At 37.7% G+C, this 17524-nt stretch overlaps 1 protein-coding gene across 7 annotated transcripts in view; it reads left to right on the top strand.

The window, feature by feature from the left end:
* PHACTR4 (phosphatase and actin regulator 4) overlaps positions 1–17524 on the top strand; it is a 131482-nt gene that overhangs the window by 69567 nt on the left and 44391 nt on the right. For 2 of the 7 annotated variants that reach the window (XM_023587997.3, XM_023587999.3), the window contains exon 3: positions 11577–11661. The exons of 3 other annotated variants lie outside the window; for them this stretch is intronic. In XM_023587997.3, coding sequence (XP_023443765.1) covers positions 11616–11661 — 46 coding nt within the window. In that variant the 5' untranslated portion in view covers positions 11577–11615. The remainder of the gene's footprint in view (positions 1–11576; positions 11662–17524) is intronic. 2 more of the 7 variants (XM_058304791.2, XM_058304793.2) reach the window with 1 other exon arrangement.

The following is a 17524-nucleotide window of genomic DNA, read 5'->3' as shown; positions in this document are numbered from 1 at the left end:
CTCCAGAGTTAGTATTCCAAATGCTGAATGTTCTTCTTGCCTAGGCCTGGGAACAAGATGAATACTGTTTCATGACTGATTGGGTACTGTTTAATTTAGGGATTTTCTGAAGAAAATAATTTATTTCTGGTTAAAATAACAGTCATCAGTGCTAATAAAGATTAGGTTTTTTTTTTTTTTTTTTTTTTGAGGACTGGGGATCGATCCCAGGGCCTCATAAGTAGGAAGCTGGCGCTCAACCACTGAACCACACCAGTTTCCCCAAGTTAGCTTTTTTTTTTTTTTTTAATTTTTATTCCCCGCTTTCCCCCCAAGATCTGTCTGCTCTCTTCCTCAGGAGACACCAGGAACTGAACCTGGCACCTTCCACGTAGGAGGCAGGTGCCCAATTGCTTGAGCCACATCCGCTCCCTGCCAAGATTATCTTTTAAGAAAGGTTAAACTAAGATTGGGCTAGTTGCCTTAGCATAGTCACTTGACCGAAGGCACAAATTATGTATGTTTTCTCTGATTTTGCTATCTTATTTTCCTAAGGAGTGAATGTTTTTACTTTTTTTTTTTTACAAGACTTGGAAGCAAAGATTGAGTAATCCAAAACACTATCTCTTTGACTTTAGAAATTATATACATAAGTTTTTATTGTTGTTCTTTTTTGCTCTTCCTCACTCTGTCCTCCCACAGATCCTATGGTTATGAAAGATTGAGCATTTTGAGGGATATGGATATTTTATACATGGAAAATAAGGAATAAAGTGCATTTAAATTACTAAGTGGAGGACGTTGGATAGAAACACAATGTATATAGTCATCTAGTTCTTTTGCAGGAGTTTTTGTTGATTCATAGTGTAGTCAGGTCATTACTCAGAATTTTTATTTAGTAGAGAATGAAGACTAGTCTCCCTCTACATGTACTGGGAAAGAATGTTGCTTAAGGAGACTCCTTATTAGAAAATTCTGAACAACTTTTACAAATGTTATTATAGCTATCATCAGACATTTCTTATATTCCTGCTGGGTGTGTCTGAATGTTGATAATATTTAGATTTTTCCCTCCCTCAAAGTGAATTTGAGGGCCAGATGAGTTGTAAGGAGTTATGAAAGAGAGAGAAGGAAGGATAAGTGGCAGTGGCTAATAGTTACTTCTTTTGAGTCACCTAACAATGCCACTCTACTGGGGAACATGTTTCAAAACCCTATGATGGGCAGCTCTTTGATTTCTGACTGGTTAGTTTCTACACATCATTGATGCCTCATAGTTCTTATTAGAGGTCAACTGGGACTTAATTTTTTTTACTTTATTGTGGTTTTTACAAAGCATTTTTCTTCTTTAGAATTAAAGTTTCTAATCACTTTTGTTATAGCTACACAAAATCTACCTTCAGGGAAGCAGACTTGGCCCAATGGCTAGGGCGTCTGCCTACCACATGGGAGGTCTGCAGTTCAAACCCAGGGCCTCCTTGACCCATGTGGAGCTGGCCCATGCGCAAGGAGTGCAGCCCATAAGGAGAGCTGCCTAGCATGAAGGCAAGTACAGCCTGCCCAAGAATGGTACCGCACACACGGAAAGCTGACACAACAAGATGACGCAACAAAAAAGAAACACAGATTCCCAGTGCCGCTGATAGGGATAGAAGTGGTCACAGAAGAATACGCAGCAAATGGACACAGAGAGCAGACAACTGGGGAGGGGGGAGAGAGAAATAAATAAAAAATAAAATCCTTAAAAAAAATTTTTTTTTTAATCTACCTTCAGCTCATAAAAATGTATTATTTAGAGAACTAACTCTAAAGAACTCTCCCAACATCCTTAACCAAAGCCTAGAGAAATCCTTTTACATTTCTAAACTTTCCTGTTTACAGTAATTTCTTATAACTCCCTACTTACTTCTAAAAGTATATCCTGACCTCTGTGGCATTCTTTAGAGCTTATTATCCTCAGAACAGAAACTTTAGGGGAAAAAGCAAAAAGATAAAAATTCTATAGCTCCAATTTCTAAAATTGAGGTCATTCACTCTATGGAACTGAAAGCAGTGCTGTTGGCATAATTTCAGTCTTCTCTACCATAAACATAGTATAATGAGGCAATGTACTGTAAATTGTAAATATATAAATTACTTCATGCCTGTTATGATTGAGGATGGAAGATATATAGCCACTGTGACACAGATTCTGCTTACTTTTTTTTTCTGGATGAGGGATTTTTTTTTTTTTTAATGTAACATTTTGTGTGATCTGTGTATCTTTAAAAAAAAATCCCCCTTTGAGAAAAATAAAAATTAATCAGAATCTGTTTTTCCTAAAGAATTGTAATGTTTACATTTAAATCCCCCCCCCCCCCCGATTTATATAAAAATCTAAATGAAGAGAGAGGGGGCTGAAATATGTTAAGAATCTTTAATCATCAGACTCTCAAGCAGGGGTTCTTAACCAAGGGTCCATGGAAAAATTCAGGGGATCCATGAGCTTGAATTGAAAATTCAAAAATAACATTTTTCTTATGGGGACATAGTTGGTGCAGATGTGTCATAAAACTGTTGCTGCGTTCTGAGAAGGGGTCTGTGGTTTTCATCTGATGGGCAAAGGGGTCTGTGGAACGAAAAAGATTAAGAGCCCCTGCTCTAGAGATTTATCTTATAACAAGTCTATGAGTAAGTATCTCCATTTTACAGATGGGGAAACTGAGATTCATAGAAGTGAAGCAGATTTTCCAAAGTCACCTAATTAGTAAATGGAAAAGCTGAAATTTTTCATAGCTATGTGACTCCAAAGCCTCTGCTTTCTTTCATTGGTAAATCATGCTGCTTTCTGGAAGTAGGGGTGAGGCAGGGAGCAAGAGTTACTTAATGTAAAATAGACGGCAGTTTTGGTTAGTTGTTTTTTTATGGAATGAGCCAGCCATAGAGAGAAACCAGTATTACTTGGAGTGAGTAGAATAACAATGGCCCTACCTTATTTTTAACCTTCTCTTTCTTTCAGCCTTTTCTTTGGGCTAGTTCACATGAAATACAAATGCTTTCTGCTGTGGATATAGAGCTTAACAATGGTGATTATGTGAGCATTTGTGTGAACACTCACTCACATGACATGTTTTTCTCTTTTGAAAGCTGTTACTACTTGCAAAGCAGTAAATTCTCAAAAACCTTCATGAATATGCTTTTTTTTCCACCATAAAATGAGAGTTTCACAGCAACTCTTAGGATTGTTTAGAATGATAGGATAGTCTGTGGTATCCACATTTCTTCTAGCCTCTATAAGAGGTACTTTTCCACCTTAATTGCCTTTTATAACTAGATTCCGTGAGCAAAGCTTAAAATTGAAGAATGCTGTTTGTTTTCTTATATGCAAAGTTAATAAATACTGGTTGTATGTCTATCGTGCACTAAGTTGTGCTAAGCATTGAGGGCTTAAGGATAAATGCATTAATGGTCCTTGCCCACGAGGAGTTCTAATAGAGAAGTCTGAAGATCATTGCAGTTCAAGGTGGTATGGCCAGCAGTATCATAGTCATGATCAGCTGTTTACCTCTTCAGTCTTATCTCTTGATTCCTCTCTCCAGCCATACTGAGATGCTTGTACCTTTGTTTCACCTCTGGACCATTGCCTTTTCTGTTCCTTCAGTCGAGAACACTCTTCCCAACATCCCTCCTATGGCTATCTCTCTCAGATTTTGGATGTCACTTCTTTTAAGATACTTTCTCTGATCTATGGACAAAGTTGGACACATACCCACACATACCCCATATATACTTGCACTGTACCTAAATATTTATCATGTTCTGTTTTAAATCCTATTTACTTAACTATGAGCCCCATAAGAACAAAAATATGTTGTTTTTAGCACCAGTACAATGCTGGGCACGTAATCAGGATTCTGTAAATCTTTGTTCGAATTCTTATTGAGTGATAAGGAAAGGCTCATATAAAGAAAGCAACATTTGAGCCAGTTCATAAAGACTGAGTTAAAGTTCCCTAGATGGGCCTGGGAAAGAAACTCCAGGCCAAGGGAATAATGTATACAAATAGGTGAGATGAGGAAGTCTTTACAAATGACTACCACTGCCTTCTAATTTCCACATAGGCTTTGCAACACAGGTTATTAGTTACAGGTTGTTATCTCCTATAACTATCCAGAGCCTGTCAGACTAGATTACAGTAGATCAGGAAGTAAAGAAAAGTAAAAGGTCCTCCCCCAATTTTACACCTAGAAGTTGAAAATTAGTCTTTAATGTATGCGTATGTGACCAACTAATAATTTCTTTTGGTCCTTTCCTAGAGGAAAATGGCTTAAATCTCCTTGAGACATCTCAGACCATAAGAAAGTAATATGCTGGATTAAGCTGAAGGAGTTGTAATTAAAATAGATAAGAACTTATTCTCCTAGGTAATCTAATTTATACTGATACTTTACCATAAAAATACATTTTTTTAAAAAGTACATTTAAATGAAAGCATTATCCTCTTGTGTCTGATCTTGTAAACTGTTTATTGAAGTATAAAGCATATTCCATGTTGATGTGTGATATGACATGTTTGTTAAGAAAAAGTTTTAGATTACTGAAAGTTTTTAATCTCTAGAGGAATTTTTTTTACCAGCAGAGAAAATATAATCTAAGAAATTGTAAGATTAAGAAAAATTGTAGGGGGCGGTGGGGTTGAATGGGACTTCATATATTTTGAATGTAATATTTTTTTTAAAAATGAATAAAAAATTAAAAAGAAAAGAAAAGAAAAATTGTAGGGAAGCGGATGTGGCTCATCTGGTAGGGCATTTGCCTACCATATGGAGGGCCCGGAGTTTGGTACCCAGGGCCTCCTGGCCCATGTGGTGAGCTGGCCCATGCACAGTGCTGATGCACACAAGGAGTGCCATGCCACGCAGGGGTGTCCACCACATAGGAGAGTACCACACGCAAGGAGTGAGCCCCACAAGGAGAGCCGCCCCGTGCAAAAAAGCACAGCCCACTCAGGAGTAGTGCCGTGCATAGGGAGAGCTGATGCAGCAAGATGACACAACAAAAAGAGACACAGATTGCCGGTGCTGCCTGACAAGAATGCAAGTGGACACAGAACAGGCAACAGGGGGTGGGAGGGAGGGGAGAGAAAGAAATAAAAAAACAAATCTTTTTTAAAAAAAGAAAAGAAAAGAAAAATTGTAATTATCTCTTTTGTTCTTTTTCGAGTGTTTAATGAATATTATGTTTCTAAGCAAAAAAAAAAAAATCATTGAAAATGATTGCAAATGGAAGAAATTAGTAACACAGGTTATGCCTAATTTCTGGGTTATTTTCTAAGCCTCATTCTCTCCCTCCCAAGGCAAATGACTTGAATTTTGAAAAATTTTTATAACTAAAGTTGAAATCATGTCACAGCTAACAATAGAAGGAATTACATATACTTAGAGATCATAGTTTTCAAGTGAAAACACAGATTCTCACTACAACTTAATTTACTAAAATAGAATTTTTGTGGTGAATTGAAAACTAAAGCATCAAGTTCCAAAAAGAACTCTGGTCCAAGCATCAATAGTAAAAACCTACTATGATTTCAGTCTGTTTTTAGCGGTGAAGCCCAGTTACTAGCATGTAATAAAACAGTTCAAACTATACATTTTTTCAAGAAAAGGAGGGTGAAATCTTAAACATCTTTTTTGGATGGAACCTGGCAAAGATATTCTATAGTCTCTTAATCTTTATAGTCTTAACAAGTCAGGGTTTGATTAATGGAAGGAAAGAACAATCTTTCTTGCTGATGAGAAAGTTCATGTTTATGTGCCTCCTTGGGAGCACTTTATGCTGTTGGCTGATGATCCTTTAAGCTTCTCTGTTGAGCCCCATCTGTGGAACTGTACAAATTCATCCTTACAGGAAAAGAGTACTATTGATATGCTCAGAAATTTATAGGTCATATGCAGTGCTTAGAAATAGGTCTTCATCAGGATAAGGCTCTGGTTAGAGAGTTTCAAGTACTGCCTAAATCAAGCTGTGCCTATTAAATCTCTTTTTTTGCAGGGTATTTCTTGCTCTTTCCCTAAATAGAAAGAGAGTCACAAATTTTAATCCTGTCACTTCCCCCCATTCTTTGAGGCAGTGAACTCAGAGGAAAAGTACTCTAAAAAAAAAAGAACATCTTTTATTAGGTGACAATTAACAAGAGATAGTTGTCTACTTCCCTTTGCATAATGCATGGAAAACTAGAATGAACTACAGGCTTTGATTGTTCAAGTTTTAAAGCCATCAATGAGCCAATATTTTGCTAATCCTCTGCTTGTTGCTATAAAGTCAATCTTGATTGTTGGAATGAAAATGAAACATGCTGGTCAGAGAACATGTGTTAACTTGGCACATAAGCAACCAAATTAGCAATTCTGAGAGATTCGTTGTTGTGGTAGAATATGGACTTCCTTTGGTAAGTGAATATTTCTTTGGCAGCATAAATATTTCCTTGACCATTTATGCAAACCTGGAATGTGTCCTGTAATTAAAATCAGGAGACCTGAGTTCTAGTTCTGACTCTGGACAAGACATTTACCCTCTTTGACCCTCAGTTTCTTCCTGTAATGAGGAAGAGATTGAGCTAGATAATCTCTAAGAATTATTTCATCCTTTTGTCTTTTAAGTTTTATTGTCATCTTCAAAATAACCTAGAATCAGCATCGAACCAAGCCAAGATGAGCGTTTAAATTTGGCAGGAGGTAAACAGCAGCTATATGAAGAGCCATAAATCTCTTTCAGTTCTACTGTTATATGTATCTGTAAACATATACTAGATTCTAGGGTCCGGTTTTGGGGCCCCTGGTTTCTTTTTTTGTTTGTGTCTGCCTGGTTTGAAGTTACTCATATATTTTTGCCTGGACCCTTCTGTCTGCCTGATTTTTGACCCTGGTTGTGTTCTGACTTCCTCTCTGGCCTGCTTCTTCCCATTTGGCCTTCTAAACCTTTGTCCTCAAACTTCAGCTTAGCTGCTTGGATTGTACAGGTCAGGTTTCTAACTCACCTTGTAATGACTGAGTTATTTCCCATACACCATTGCCTAGCTGCTCCTGACCTGGCCCCTCCTGTCTCAACTTGTCTTATTGCTATAACATCTATGGTAATTATTGCTTGCATTTATTGAGTGTATTTTTGTGGCACATATCAAAGCGCTTTATTTATAGTCATGTCATTTAATCCTTAAAACTGCCCTATACTGTTAAATATTGTTATGCCCATTTTACAAATTCGGAAACTGAGGCTCAGAGAGATGACGTACCAGGGTGCATGGTAATGTTTGGATATACTCATAGTGGCAACAATTAAAAACCACAGCAGGGGGGGTACTGGGTTCCTGGCCAGTGGTGCTCTGCCGTGGTCCTTGGGGAGCAGCGACAGTCTCCCAGGTACAGTGGCGGGGACCAGGAGGGAGTGAGGGTTCAACAGTGAGCCCCTGATGCTAATGACTATGCTTGTGAGCTGATAAACCTAAAATAAGAACAAGGCCTAGAGCAGCATTGTGCCTGGGAATTTCCTCCTGTCAGCCTTCATGTTACTCAAATGTGGCCAGTCTCGAAGCCAAACTCAGCATGTAAATGCAATGCCTTCCCCCCAGCGTGGGACATGACACCCGGGGATGAGCCTCCCTGGCAACGAGGGACCACTATCAACTACCAACTGATGATGCAACTGGAAAATGACCTTATATGGAAGGTTCAATGCGGATCAGCAGAATATCCATGTCTACATAAAATAACATGACTTTAAAATGCTGTTTGACCTAAAGTAAGGGGGAAATGGAAAGGAGAAATGAGTTTATATGGCTACGAGTTTCTAAAAAAGAGTCTGGAGGCTGGCAGAAGGATTGCCCTCATGCACAACTGAGCAGAGTCAGAGAGACAGATAAAGCAGATACAACCCCCAGATATTGGTTCCTTTGAGGGCTAAAGAGACCCATGGGAGTTATGGTCATGGCCGATGGGGTTAACTACCAGGGCAGATGGCCCCTCTTTGGAAATGGTGTTTATGTGTGATGAATCTGGACTCAAATGGGATCTCCCTTCATAAGACTTTCATGCTAATGTGCTGGAGGTGCAGTTAATGTTGGGGTTTAAGATATATTTAGGGGATTTGAATCTCTGGACTGACAATGTGATAGCCAGGTCCTGAGCCTCAACAGACTCCAGCACCTACAATCTGATTCATTGGACTCACCACACTCAGCTAAGATGGAGTTGAAGAAGGACAACCACCACACCATGGAGCCTAGAGTGATTACAACTGAAAATGGGAGGATTGCATCCAGCATCCATGTGGAATCTGAGCCTCCTCTTGACATAGAGGTGCAATGGACACAACCAATCCAATGTCCACATAGAAGAGGTGGCATTGGATTGGGAAAAGTGGACATGGTGGACGATGGGTATGGGGAAAGGCAGGAAGAAATGAGAGGTGGAGGCGTCTTCGGGACATGGAGCTGCCCTGGATGGTGCTTCAGAGGTAATCACCGGACATTGTAAATCCTCACAGGGCCCACTGGATGGAATGGAGGAGAGTATGGGCCATGATGTGAACCATTGTCTATGAGGTGCAGAGGTGCCCAAAGATGTACTTACCAAATCCAATGGATGTGTCATGATGATGGGAACGAGTGTTGTTGGGGGGGGGAGAGAGGGGGTGGGGGGGTGGGGTTGAATGGGACCTCACATATATATTTTTAATGTAATATTATTACAAAGTCAATAAAATAAATAAATAAACAAAGCAAAAAAAAAAAAAAAATGCTCATTCACCTCAAAAGGATTTATATAATTAAACACAATCTCAATGAAAATCCCAGGAAGCATTTTTGGGGGAATTGACAAGATATTTTCAAACTGTATGTAAAAATTAAAATGACCTAATCTGCACAACACAATTTTTTTAAAATAAATAAGTTGAAGTTAACACAAAAAAAAAAAAAAAAAAAAAGAGAGATGACGTAAGTTGCCTAGTTTTAACACCTTGTAAGTGATAGAGCTGGAATTAAAATTTCAATCTTGCTTACTGCAAAGCTCATGCTCTTAAGTAATATGCTTTATTACCTCCATAATGATGATAGTAATGATGATAATAACTATAATATGTTAACCACCCACTGGATGCCAGACCACCTTTTGTACAAATATCTCATATATCTGCATTTTACAGTAGAAACTGCTACAGTCCTGGTCTACTTTTAGACTAATAAATTATAAGTACCTTGGTTCCAAGGTGTTAGACCTTAGATTGGAACATTCTTTCAATGCTTTTTTTTTTAACTTTTACTCTTCTTTTTTTTTTTTTTGAGGGGCCAGGGATTGAGCCCAGGACTTTGTATATGGGAAGCTAGTGCTCAAACATTGAGCTACATCAGCTCCCCTAAGTTGTTTTTTTGTTTGTTTGTTTTGCTTGTTTGGTTTTTTTTTCAGGAGGTACCAGGAACCAAACCTGGGACCTCCCATATGGGAAGCAGGTGCTCATCAACTTGAGCCACATCTACTCCCACTGTTTCTTATTTTAATGGTCAATACCATAATGTGTTTCTGACTATTACCAGTATTAATCATTTGAAAGTTGCCTGAGTGTTTACATACTTCTTTTTATTACTGATGTCTTGGTATTTTCATTGATTTGTTACCTATGCTTTTTTTTTTTCCCTGTCTAAAGCAGATGGAAGATAATGGGGGGGAAGAGACTGTGCAAAACACTAAGGGAGGGAAGCAGACTTGGCCCAGTGGTTAGGGCGTCCGTCTACCACATGGGAGGTCCGCAGTTCAAACCCCGGGCCTCCTTGACCCGTGTGGAGCTGGTCCATGTGCAGTGCTGATGCACGCAGGGAGTGCCGTGCCACGCAGGGGTGTCCCCCACATAGGGGAGCCCCATGCACAAGGAATGCGCCCTGTATGGAGAGCTGCCCAGCGTGAAAGAAAGTGCAGCCTGCCCAAGAATGGCGCCGCACACACAGAGAGCTAACACAAGATGACAACAAAAAAAAGAAGAAACATAGATTCCCGGTGCCGCTGATAAGATAGAAGCGGTCACAGAAGAACACACAACGAATGGACACAGAGAGCAGACAACCTGGGGGAGGAGTGGGGGAAAGGGGAGAGAAAAAAATTAAATAAATAAATAAGTCTTTTAAAAAAAAAGAAGACTAAGGGAGAGTCCGATGCTAGAAATCTTTCCGAGATTTCAGTTTGGAGAACAAAGATTTAAACTGAAAGCTCCGTTTTGTTTTTGTTTTTGTTTTTGTTTGTAACTGTCATGTTGAAGGAATATTAAGACTCTGGCACTTAGAAACTTGTTGACATGAGACAAAATTTGGATTCACAGAACTTTCATTTTCTTACCTGAAAATAGAGTAAATAAATACATCCCTCATATCACATGGCTTACGGTGTTGAGGTTTAGGTTTAGGTAGAGCATATCAAGACTTCTTACGACATAACCATTTGGTAGTCCATACAATTGGACAGTGTTATTCTGCCCAGGAAAGTAAATTAAAAGAATTTTTTACTTCATATTTCTAGAATTGAAGGGTATAATCTAGAGTGTGTGACTATTTTAAAAACTTATATGTGGCTTTTTATGTTTTAAAAATTCAGCATACACAGGTGTATACATGTAAAATTTCTCTAGTCTTAAGATTTGTACACTTGACTATATAAATAGTTATAATTCAATTAAAAAGTAAAGAAAAGTCAAGGTACAAATTGAACCTTCTGTAGCTGGATGTAATTAGCTGCTATTTCATTGTTTATTTTTTCCACTAGGTAGCACTGCTCCCACTTAAAGTTTTGTATTTCATTTGAATTATAATTTTGTATTCCACAAAATCATATGGTGGATATTGCTTTTTAGCAGAAAGCGAAATTTTGTTTAATGCCTTCCAATTTTTTCTTCAACTTAGTAAGCAAATTTTCAGAAATATTTCTTTTTATCCTTAGGAAAGATATATTCAGTTATAAAATACTGTTCCTAATGTTATTGACTCCCACTACATACATCTCATCCTGATTTGGGTATGCCACCCACAGACAGGAAATACAATTTTAAAAGCCAAGCAGTAAAACATCAGAACAGCCTACTCTTGACAAGGCAGGCCTGTGTCTAGAACTTATCTTTGAATGTCTTTCTACTCTCATTAGCCTTAATATGTAACCACCCTAATATTTTTGTGTGCAATTAAGTTTACAAATTTGTCTTTGGAAAAGTCTCGAGTGCACTCTTTGCTCTGAGTCTCTGAGCTTAGAGAGTTCCGACTGAGCTCAATGTCAGGGAAAAGGGGTGTGGGGTTTTGGGCTGTGCCACTCAACAGCTAGAATGTGGCTGGCAGTCTCCTCCCCTTCCTGCACTTCAGCTCTACACTGTGTGCACTCTGGAATGACAGGCATTCCTGTGTGAAGAGAGCAGCATGGAGACATATTTGTGAGAGCCACAGTACCCAGTCCGGAATACAGGGAAACAGAAACTCCAGCGTATTAACCGACTCATGCCATTTCCTCACATTCAGCAGTGACACAGAGAGGAATGCATGGCCCCTCCTTATGTGGATTTATCTTTAAGAAAAGTTTGCTTTTGTCCAGGACAGTTTGTTGTCGTGAGGTTCATCAGACAATATAATCATGGGGCAAGCTGACGTCTCCAGACCGGTAAATCCAGATGCAGTTGGTGAGTAATAGAAGGCAAAGAAACCGAGAAAATCTCGACAAAAGCAAGGCAGAGTTACAGGTGAAGCTGAGTATTATGTAGGAATTTGAATGTGCCGATTGTGATGTTTGTATCTTTGGGATGTTTATAGCTTTGTGACGAATGAATGAAAAGTTATTTATTGTTCACAGTTATACTAATTTACCATTTGTAGTTGTGTTTTACATGATCCCACTGGGGTTTTAAATATTCTATTTCTAGGAGACCACCCTTTAATTTCTTGCCCTTACAAAATATGTAAGTGCTACAGGAACTTTTATTTAGAATTCAGTGGTATGTTACTAGTATTTTGCAGGACTTGGGCTATTGATGTATGTGTGGTATAGAAATAGAACTATTGACTTCTATTAAGAAGGCCATTTTTAAGAACTGATTTAATATTTTAGACTCATACTTGTAATAAGTCTGAGACTTTTTCCATTGTGCTGGTGTTTCCATTTCTCATAAGGCAAAATTTTGGTATAAACATGTCTGAAGTTAATGCTTTACTTTTGAAGTGTTGTTATCTTACTGGAGAACTTGAGACCAAGCTACTAATTGTGAATATATAGTTCTTAAATAAAATGGGAGTCTGTTATCACTGCCAGCTCATTTTCCCAACCTTGAGGGGCAATTTGTATAAGATAAAGATCTTAAATTAACTGGATGTTCATTAAAATATGCTAAATATAAGCAAGGTGGGGAAAAACCTGTGAATCATTTCTTGACATTATGCTATTTAAAACTATTTATACCTTCTCCTTGATTCATGAAGCAGCAGAAAATATGTTCTGGGCTGCTTCTGGTTCAGAAATGAAAATGCTAGTGCCTTTAAGGAAAAATGATAAAAGTGTGGGAACACAGGTAACACTCCCAAATGTATTTAATAATTTAATGTTACTTAGTTTTTAAAGATAGTGTTTTTACCTGAGAACTTCCCAGATGCAATGCCTGCAGAAGTATTTTTCATGTTTTACTGAAACTGAGGCATGAGAATCACAAATTGAGTCAGTCAGCATTTGATTTTTAGGACTGAAGTTAGAACTTGACTCACTCTACTTTGATCACTAGGGCTGAGTCTTTATCATTTCAATAACTCATTTTTTAATGAAATATTTCATAAATAGAAAAAGGTATATAGAAAAATATAAAGAACCTTCATGGGCCCTACCCAGCTTAAGAAATTGAATAAAAAACAGTGATATACCCTACCCCACCCCTCTCTCAATTATGGTGCTATTTTACTTCTTCTTTCCCGGAGGTATCCACTGTCCTGAATTAGGTAAATTGCTCGTTTTTGGATGGTTAAGTTCTCCAAAAATTAGTTCCTTATTAACAAGGGTAATAAGGACCCATATAATGCTTGGCATTTATCTATGAGATGCAAGTGAAACTTCTTCAGAAAGTAATAAATTGTTAAGCAGGTACAATTTAGTTGTGGATGATGGTGTGTTGTACAAAGAATTTCATCTGAGTGCATGAAGTTTCCTGATATTTTTTGTGCTTAAAAAAAAGTGAGTTAATCAAATCCATTGATTTTGCTGCCTACCAGTAGCCCTAATAAAAGATTTATGAGAAAGAAATAGAAATCACCCAGATACCTAACTAAACTTTTTATGGATTTAATTTTTGAGTTATTTCCTGTTACCTGGATAATTGATAGGTGATTATAGGCTATTTTGATGGGTAGATTCATCATTGTATTATTTATAACTTAGGATGTATTCTATTTGAACAAATTAAGACCAGGTCAAAGGCTTAAAGTGGAATAATTTTGAGGGCTATCCCATTGTTTTGTTTTTTTTCCTATGGGGAAGAAATACTAATATTTTAATAAGTATTAATATTTTTCACACATCTGAAACCTTTCCTGGGAGGCATGCCTGATACAACCTTACATTATGAGCTTGGGTTAGGTGGGTTGAGATACTAGAGAAAACAAGGTCTTGACTATTCCATGAAATCTTGGTCACTTCAGACATCCAAGAAGGAAGCTACTTTGCTATACCATTGCTTTAAAGGCTTTTACCAAATGTAAATTCTGAATGAAATTTTTGAAAAACATGTCAATGGGTACTTGGTTAGAAAATCTTACCAGATTCTTTGGATGAATAAATATACAAAGTGAATTGAAACCTAAACCATTTGTTTGCAGTTCTAAGCCTATAACTTGGCAGTTTTGAGCTTTATGATTGATGATACTAGATTTTTTCAGTGAAGTGATGCAAAACAATGAATACCTAGAATTGGTTTCTTACTTTCAAGGTACTATGGATGTCATAGAAAACCTTGTATAGATATAATTCATGTTTGTGTCCTCAAGAAGTTTACTTACTAGTTGGTAATATAAATTTAAAAGATGAAAAAAACCTAAATACTTACAAATTTGCTTAAGATGATAAATATTCCTTATTCTAAGCTTGTTGACTCCCTTGGCTTATAATGGAAGTCCAGTTATATTACCGAGACAAGTCTGCTCTCAAATAAATAAACTCTGTCTGAGGATTCATATGCATACTTGTGAGATGTCAGTATCCATCCTGAGATTTTACCATAAGATCTCTCTTACTGGCAAACTAATCAAGTGTTTGAATGCAAAGTAGGAAGTTATGCCATGGTGTCTCTTCAAGAAAATAAGCAGGTATCCTCATCAGTTCATATTGAAAAAATAAAAAATTACCTTTGGGTGAAATCTATGCATAGGAGAAGCCTATAAATGTACTCAATTAAAACTTTCAAATAATACTTTGTCATTCTTGATCAATATAAAAACTGTTTCTGTGTTCAGTAGAATCCTTTACTGTGTATCAAATTAAAACATCCTAGCTAATTAGCATGTCCTTAAATTAAACACAACACCAAAAAATTTTAATAAACTCTATCCAACCATTTAACCAAGAACTTTCTTCTCTTTGCCCTTCCATTCCCTGTAGTTTTTTTTTTCTTTTCTTTTTAACCCCTTCATTTACCTTTCATTTCATTAATCATACTCTTTTTTTTTCCCCACTTTTATTTTGCACAGGAAAATATTGCTTTAAAGCCTACCATATATTATAATATTAATTCCTCTTTCCTACATTCCTTTCCACCTCCATGTAATTCATTTTGCTCTGAAATTTGTAGTTATGAGTTCTCACCCTCAGGATAGTGAAGTAGTTTGGGGGATGGTGATTTAGAAATATATCATAATTAAGAGGCAAAGTCAGTGAGGAGTTTACTGGATGAAGGATAAATATAATGCTAAATAGCAACATTAAAACAAGAATAAATAACAGATGTGTTAATTGAAAACAACAGTTTATAGGGAAGGCACTTAGTAATATTTCATCATCAGAATTATCAGAGACTTTCTCATATGTATTTGGATCTAATAGTAAATGCTTTCCTCTGAGAAAGAAGTAACAGATGTACTTTCCCCGTGTAATCCCCAGGTAACAGTGTGGGCTATTGTGGACTCCTTAAAGAATTTTCTGTTATTACCAAATCCTGAATACCAACCAAAAATTATTGGTCCCTTTCTCTGCTCCAGTGGATTTTCTGAATAACCTATTGTCATAACTGTGTATCCCCACTTTCTACTTATAGATAAATGTTGGAAAGTTTCAAGGTTTTTTTTAACATGAAAGAATATCTTATTTTCTGATCTCTTACTATAAAAAATTCCATCAACTTGGAATGTTTATCAAGAAAGTGTATACATCAAATTGCCAGGAATAAGGCAGCCATCACTTCTGATTGAAGTCTTAGTCAGAAAACTACATTTTTCCAGACTTAGACTCTCAGCCCTAACTCTACCTGTAAGACCTCCCTGATTATTCACTTCTCTTGAGTGCTTTGTCCAATTCTTTCTAATTCCAAGAGTCACCAGTATGCTATATTTCCGAAGAACATTATGGGCCTTCTCTAGACAAAACCTGCTTTATTCATTAGTGGCACATTTTGCTTTCTGTAATTTTGATGCAGTTTTCTGAACAATTCTTTAATAATCCTCTTTTAGAAGGCATAAATGAGTAAGCATGTTAGTGTGTATACTATAAATTAATGTTCTTTATTTACAAATTTCTGGTGATATTAAAATTCTTTTTAAAGCAAGATCTGTTTCTAGCTGGGTAGATATAATAATACAAAAAATTAGATTATAACGGTATTTGGTGCTTCTTGATATGTATATTTTTTAACAAAACTATAGGTTTTTAAATTTTGGGCAAATAAATGATTAAAATTTTTTGGGTAAAATGGAAGAATTTTGTATTCTTTAAATCCAAATTTCTTTAAAAACCTGATAAAGGTGTAAAGCATACAGACAATTTGGATTCAATAATTTTGCTTCTTATTACCAAGCCTAGTGAAGAGGAGAGGGGAAGTGTGAGTAAAGGTTAGGTTGTGCTTTAAACTTGCCTTCCAACATGGATGATTAAAAATTGTTTGTAAATCTGATTCTAAAATGTACGCTATCTTTGATTTAAGACTTTGTTTGACTCTATTTTGTCCTTATCCCCCATGTAAGTTATGTAGGTATTATATGTATCTGCAGCAAATAAAGAATTCTTATAAAATTATTGGAAGATGAAAAGGGCTGAGTGTTTAAGTTTTGCTTTTTGAAAATATTATACAGGGAAGCGGATGTGGCTCAAGCAATTGGGCTCCTGTCTACTATATAGGAGGTCCAGGGTTCGATGCCCAGAGCCTCCTGGTGAAGGCAAACTGGCCCGTGTGGCAAGCTGGCCCACGCGGAATGCTGGTCTGCACAGAGTGCTGGCCTACCCAGAATACTGCTCCACACAGGAGTGCTGACCCATGCGGAGAGCTGGTGCAGCAAGATGACACAACAAAAAGAGACACAGAGAAGAGACAGTAAGAGACTCAGCAGGGAAGCGGATGTGGCTTGAGCAATTGGGCTCCTGTCTACCATATAGGAGGTCCAGGGTTCGATACCCAGGGCCTCCTGGTGAAGGCAAGCTGGCCTGTGTGGTGAGCTGGCCTGGAGTGCCGCCCCATGCAGGAGTACGAGCCAATGCAGAGAGCTGATGCAGCAAGATGACACAACAACAAAGAAGAGACATGAGAGACAATAAGAGACTTAGCAAAACCAGGGAGCTGAGTTGGAGCAAGAGCATGATCGCCTCTCTCCCACTCTGGAAGGTCCCAGGATCAGTTCCTGGAGCTGCCTAATGAGGAGAATGCAAGCAGACACAGAAGAACACACAGTGAATGGACACAGAGCAGACAATGGAGGGAGGGGGGAAATAAATAAAATAAATAAACCTTTAAAAATAATAATATTATACAGTTTAATATTTTAAAATCACTCCAAAATTCATCTGGAACAACTAAATTTGAGTTAAAAATTTTAATTCAAAATTGGTAAAAATCTGGATGTTGAAGAACAAATCACTCACTAAGAAGCAAGCCTGGGAAGCGGATTTGGCCCAACAGATAGGGTGTCCACCTACCACATGGGAGGTCCAATGTTCAAACCCAGGGCCTCCTGACCCATGTGATGAGCTGGCCCACATGCAGTGCTGATGCGCACAAGGAGTGCCGTGCCACACAGGGGTGTCCCCCACGTAAGGGAGCCCCATGCGCAAGGAGTGCGCATCATAAGGAGAGCCGCCTAGTGCAAAAAAAGCGCAGCCTGCCCAGGAATGGCGCCACACGCACACAGAGAGCTGACACAGCAAGATGACACAACAAAAAGAGACACAGATTCCCACAGAAGAACACACAGCAAAAGGACACAGAGAGCAGACAACTGGAGGGGGGTGGGGAAGGGAGAGAAATAAATGAAAAATAAATCTTAAAAAAAAAATAAGTAGCAGCAGCAAGCCTATAAAACATGAAGTAC

The sequence above is a fragment of the Dasypus novemcinctus genome, chromosome 9 (assembly GCF_030445035.2).
Source record: "Dasypus novemcinctus isolate mDasNov1 chromosome 9, mDasNov1.1.hap2, whole genome shotgun sequence".
Lineage (NCBI taxonomy): Eukaryota > Metazoa > Chordata > Mammalia > Cingulata > Dasypodidae > Dasypus > Dasypus novemcinctus.
This window is presented reverse-complemented; position numbering and strand designations above follow the sequence as displayed.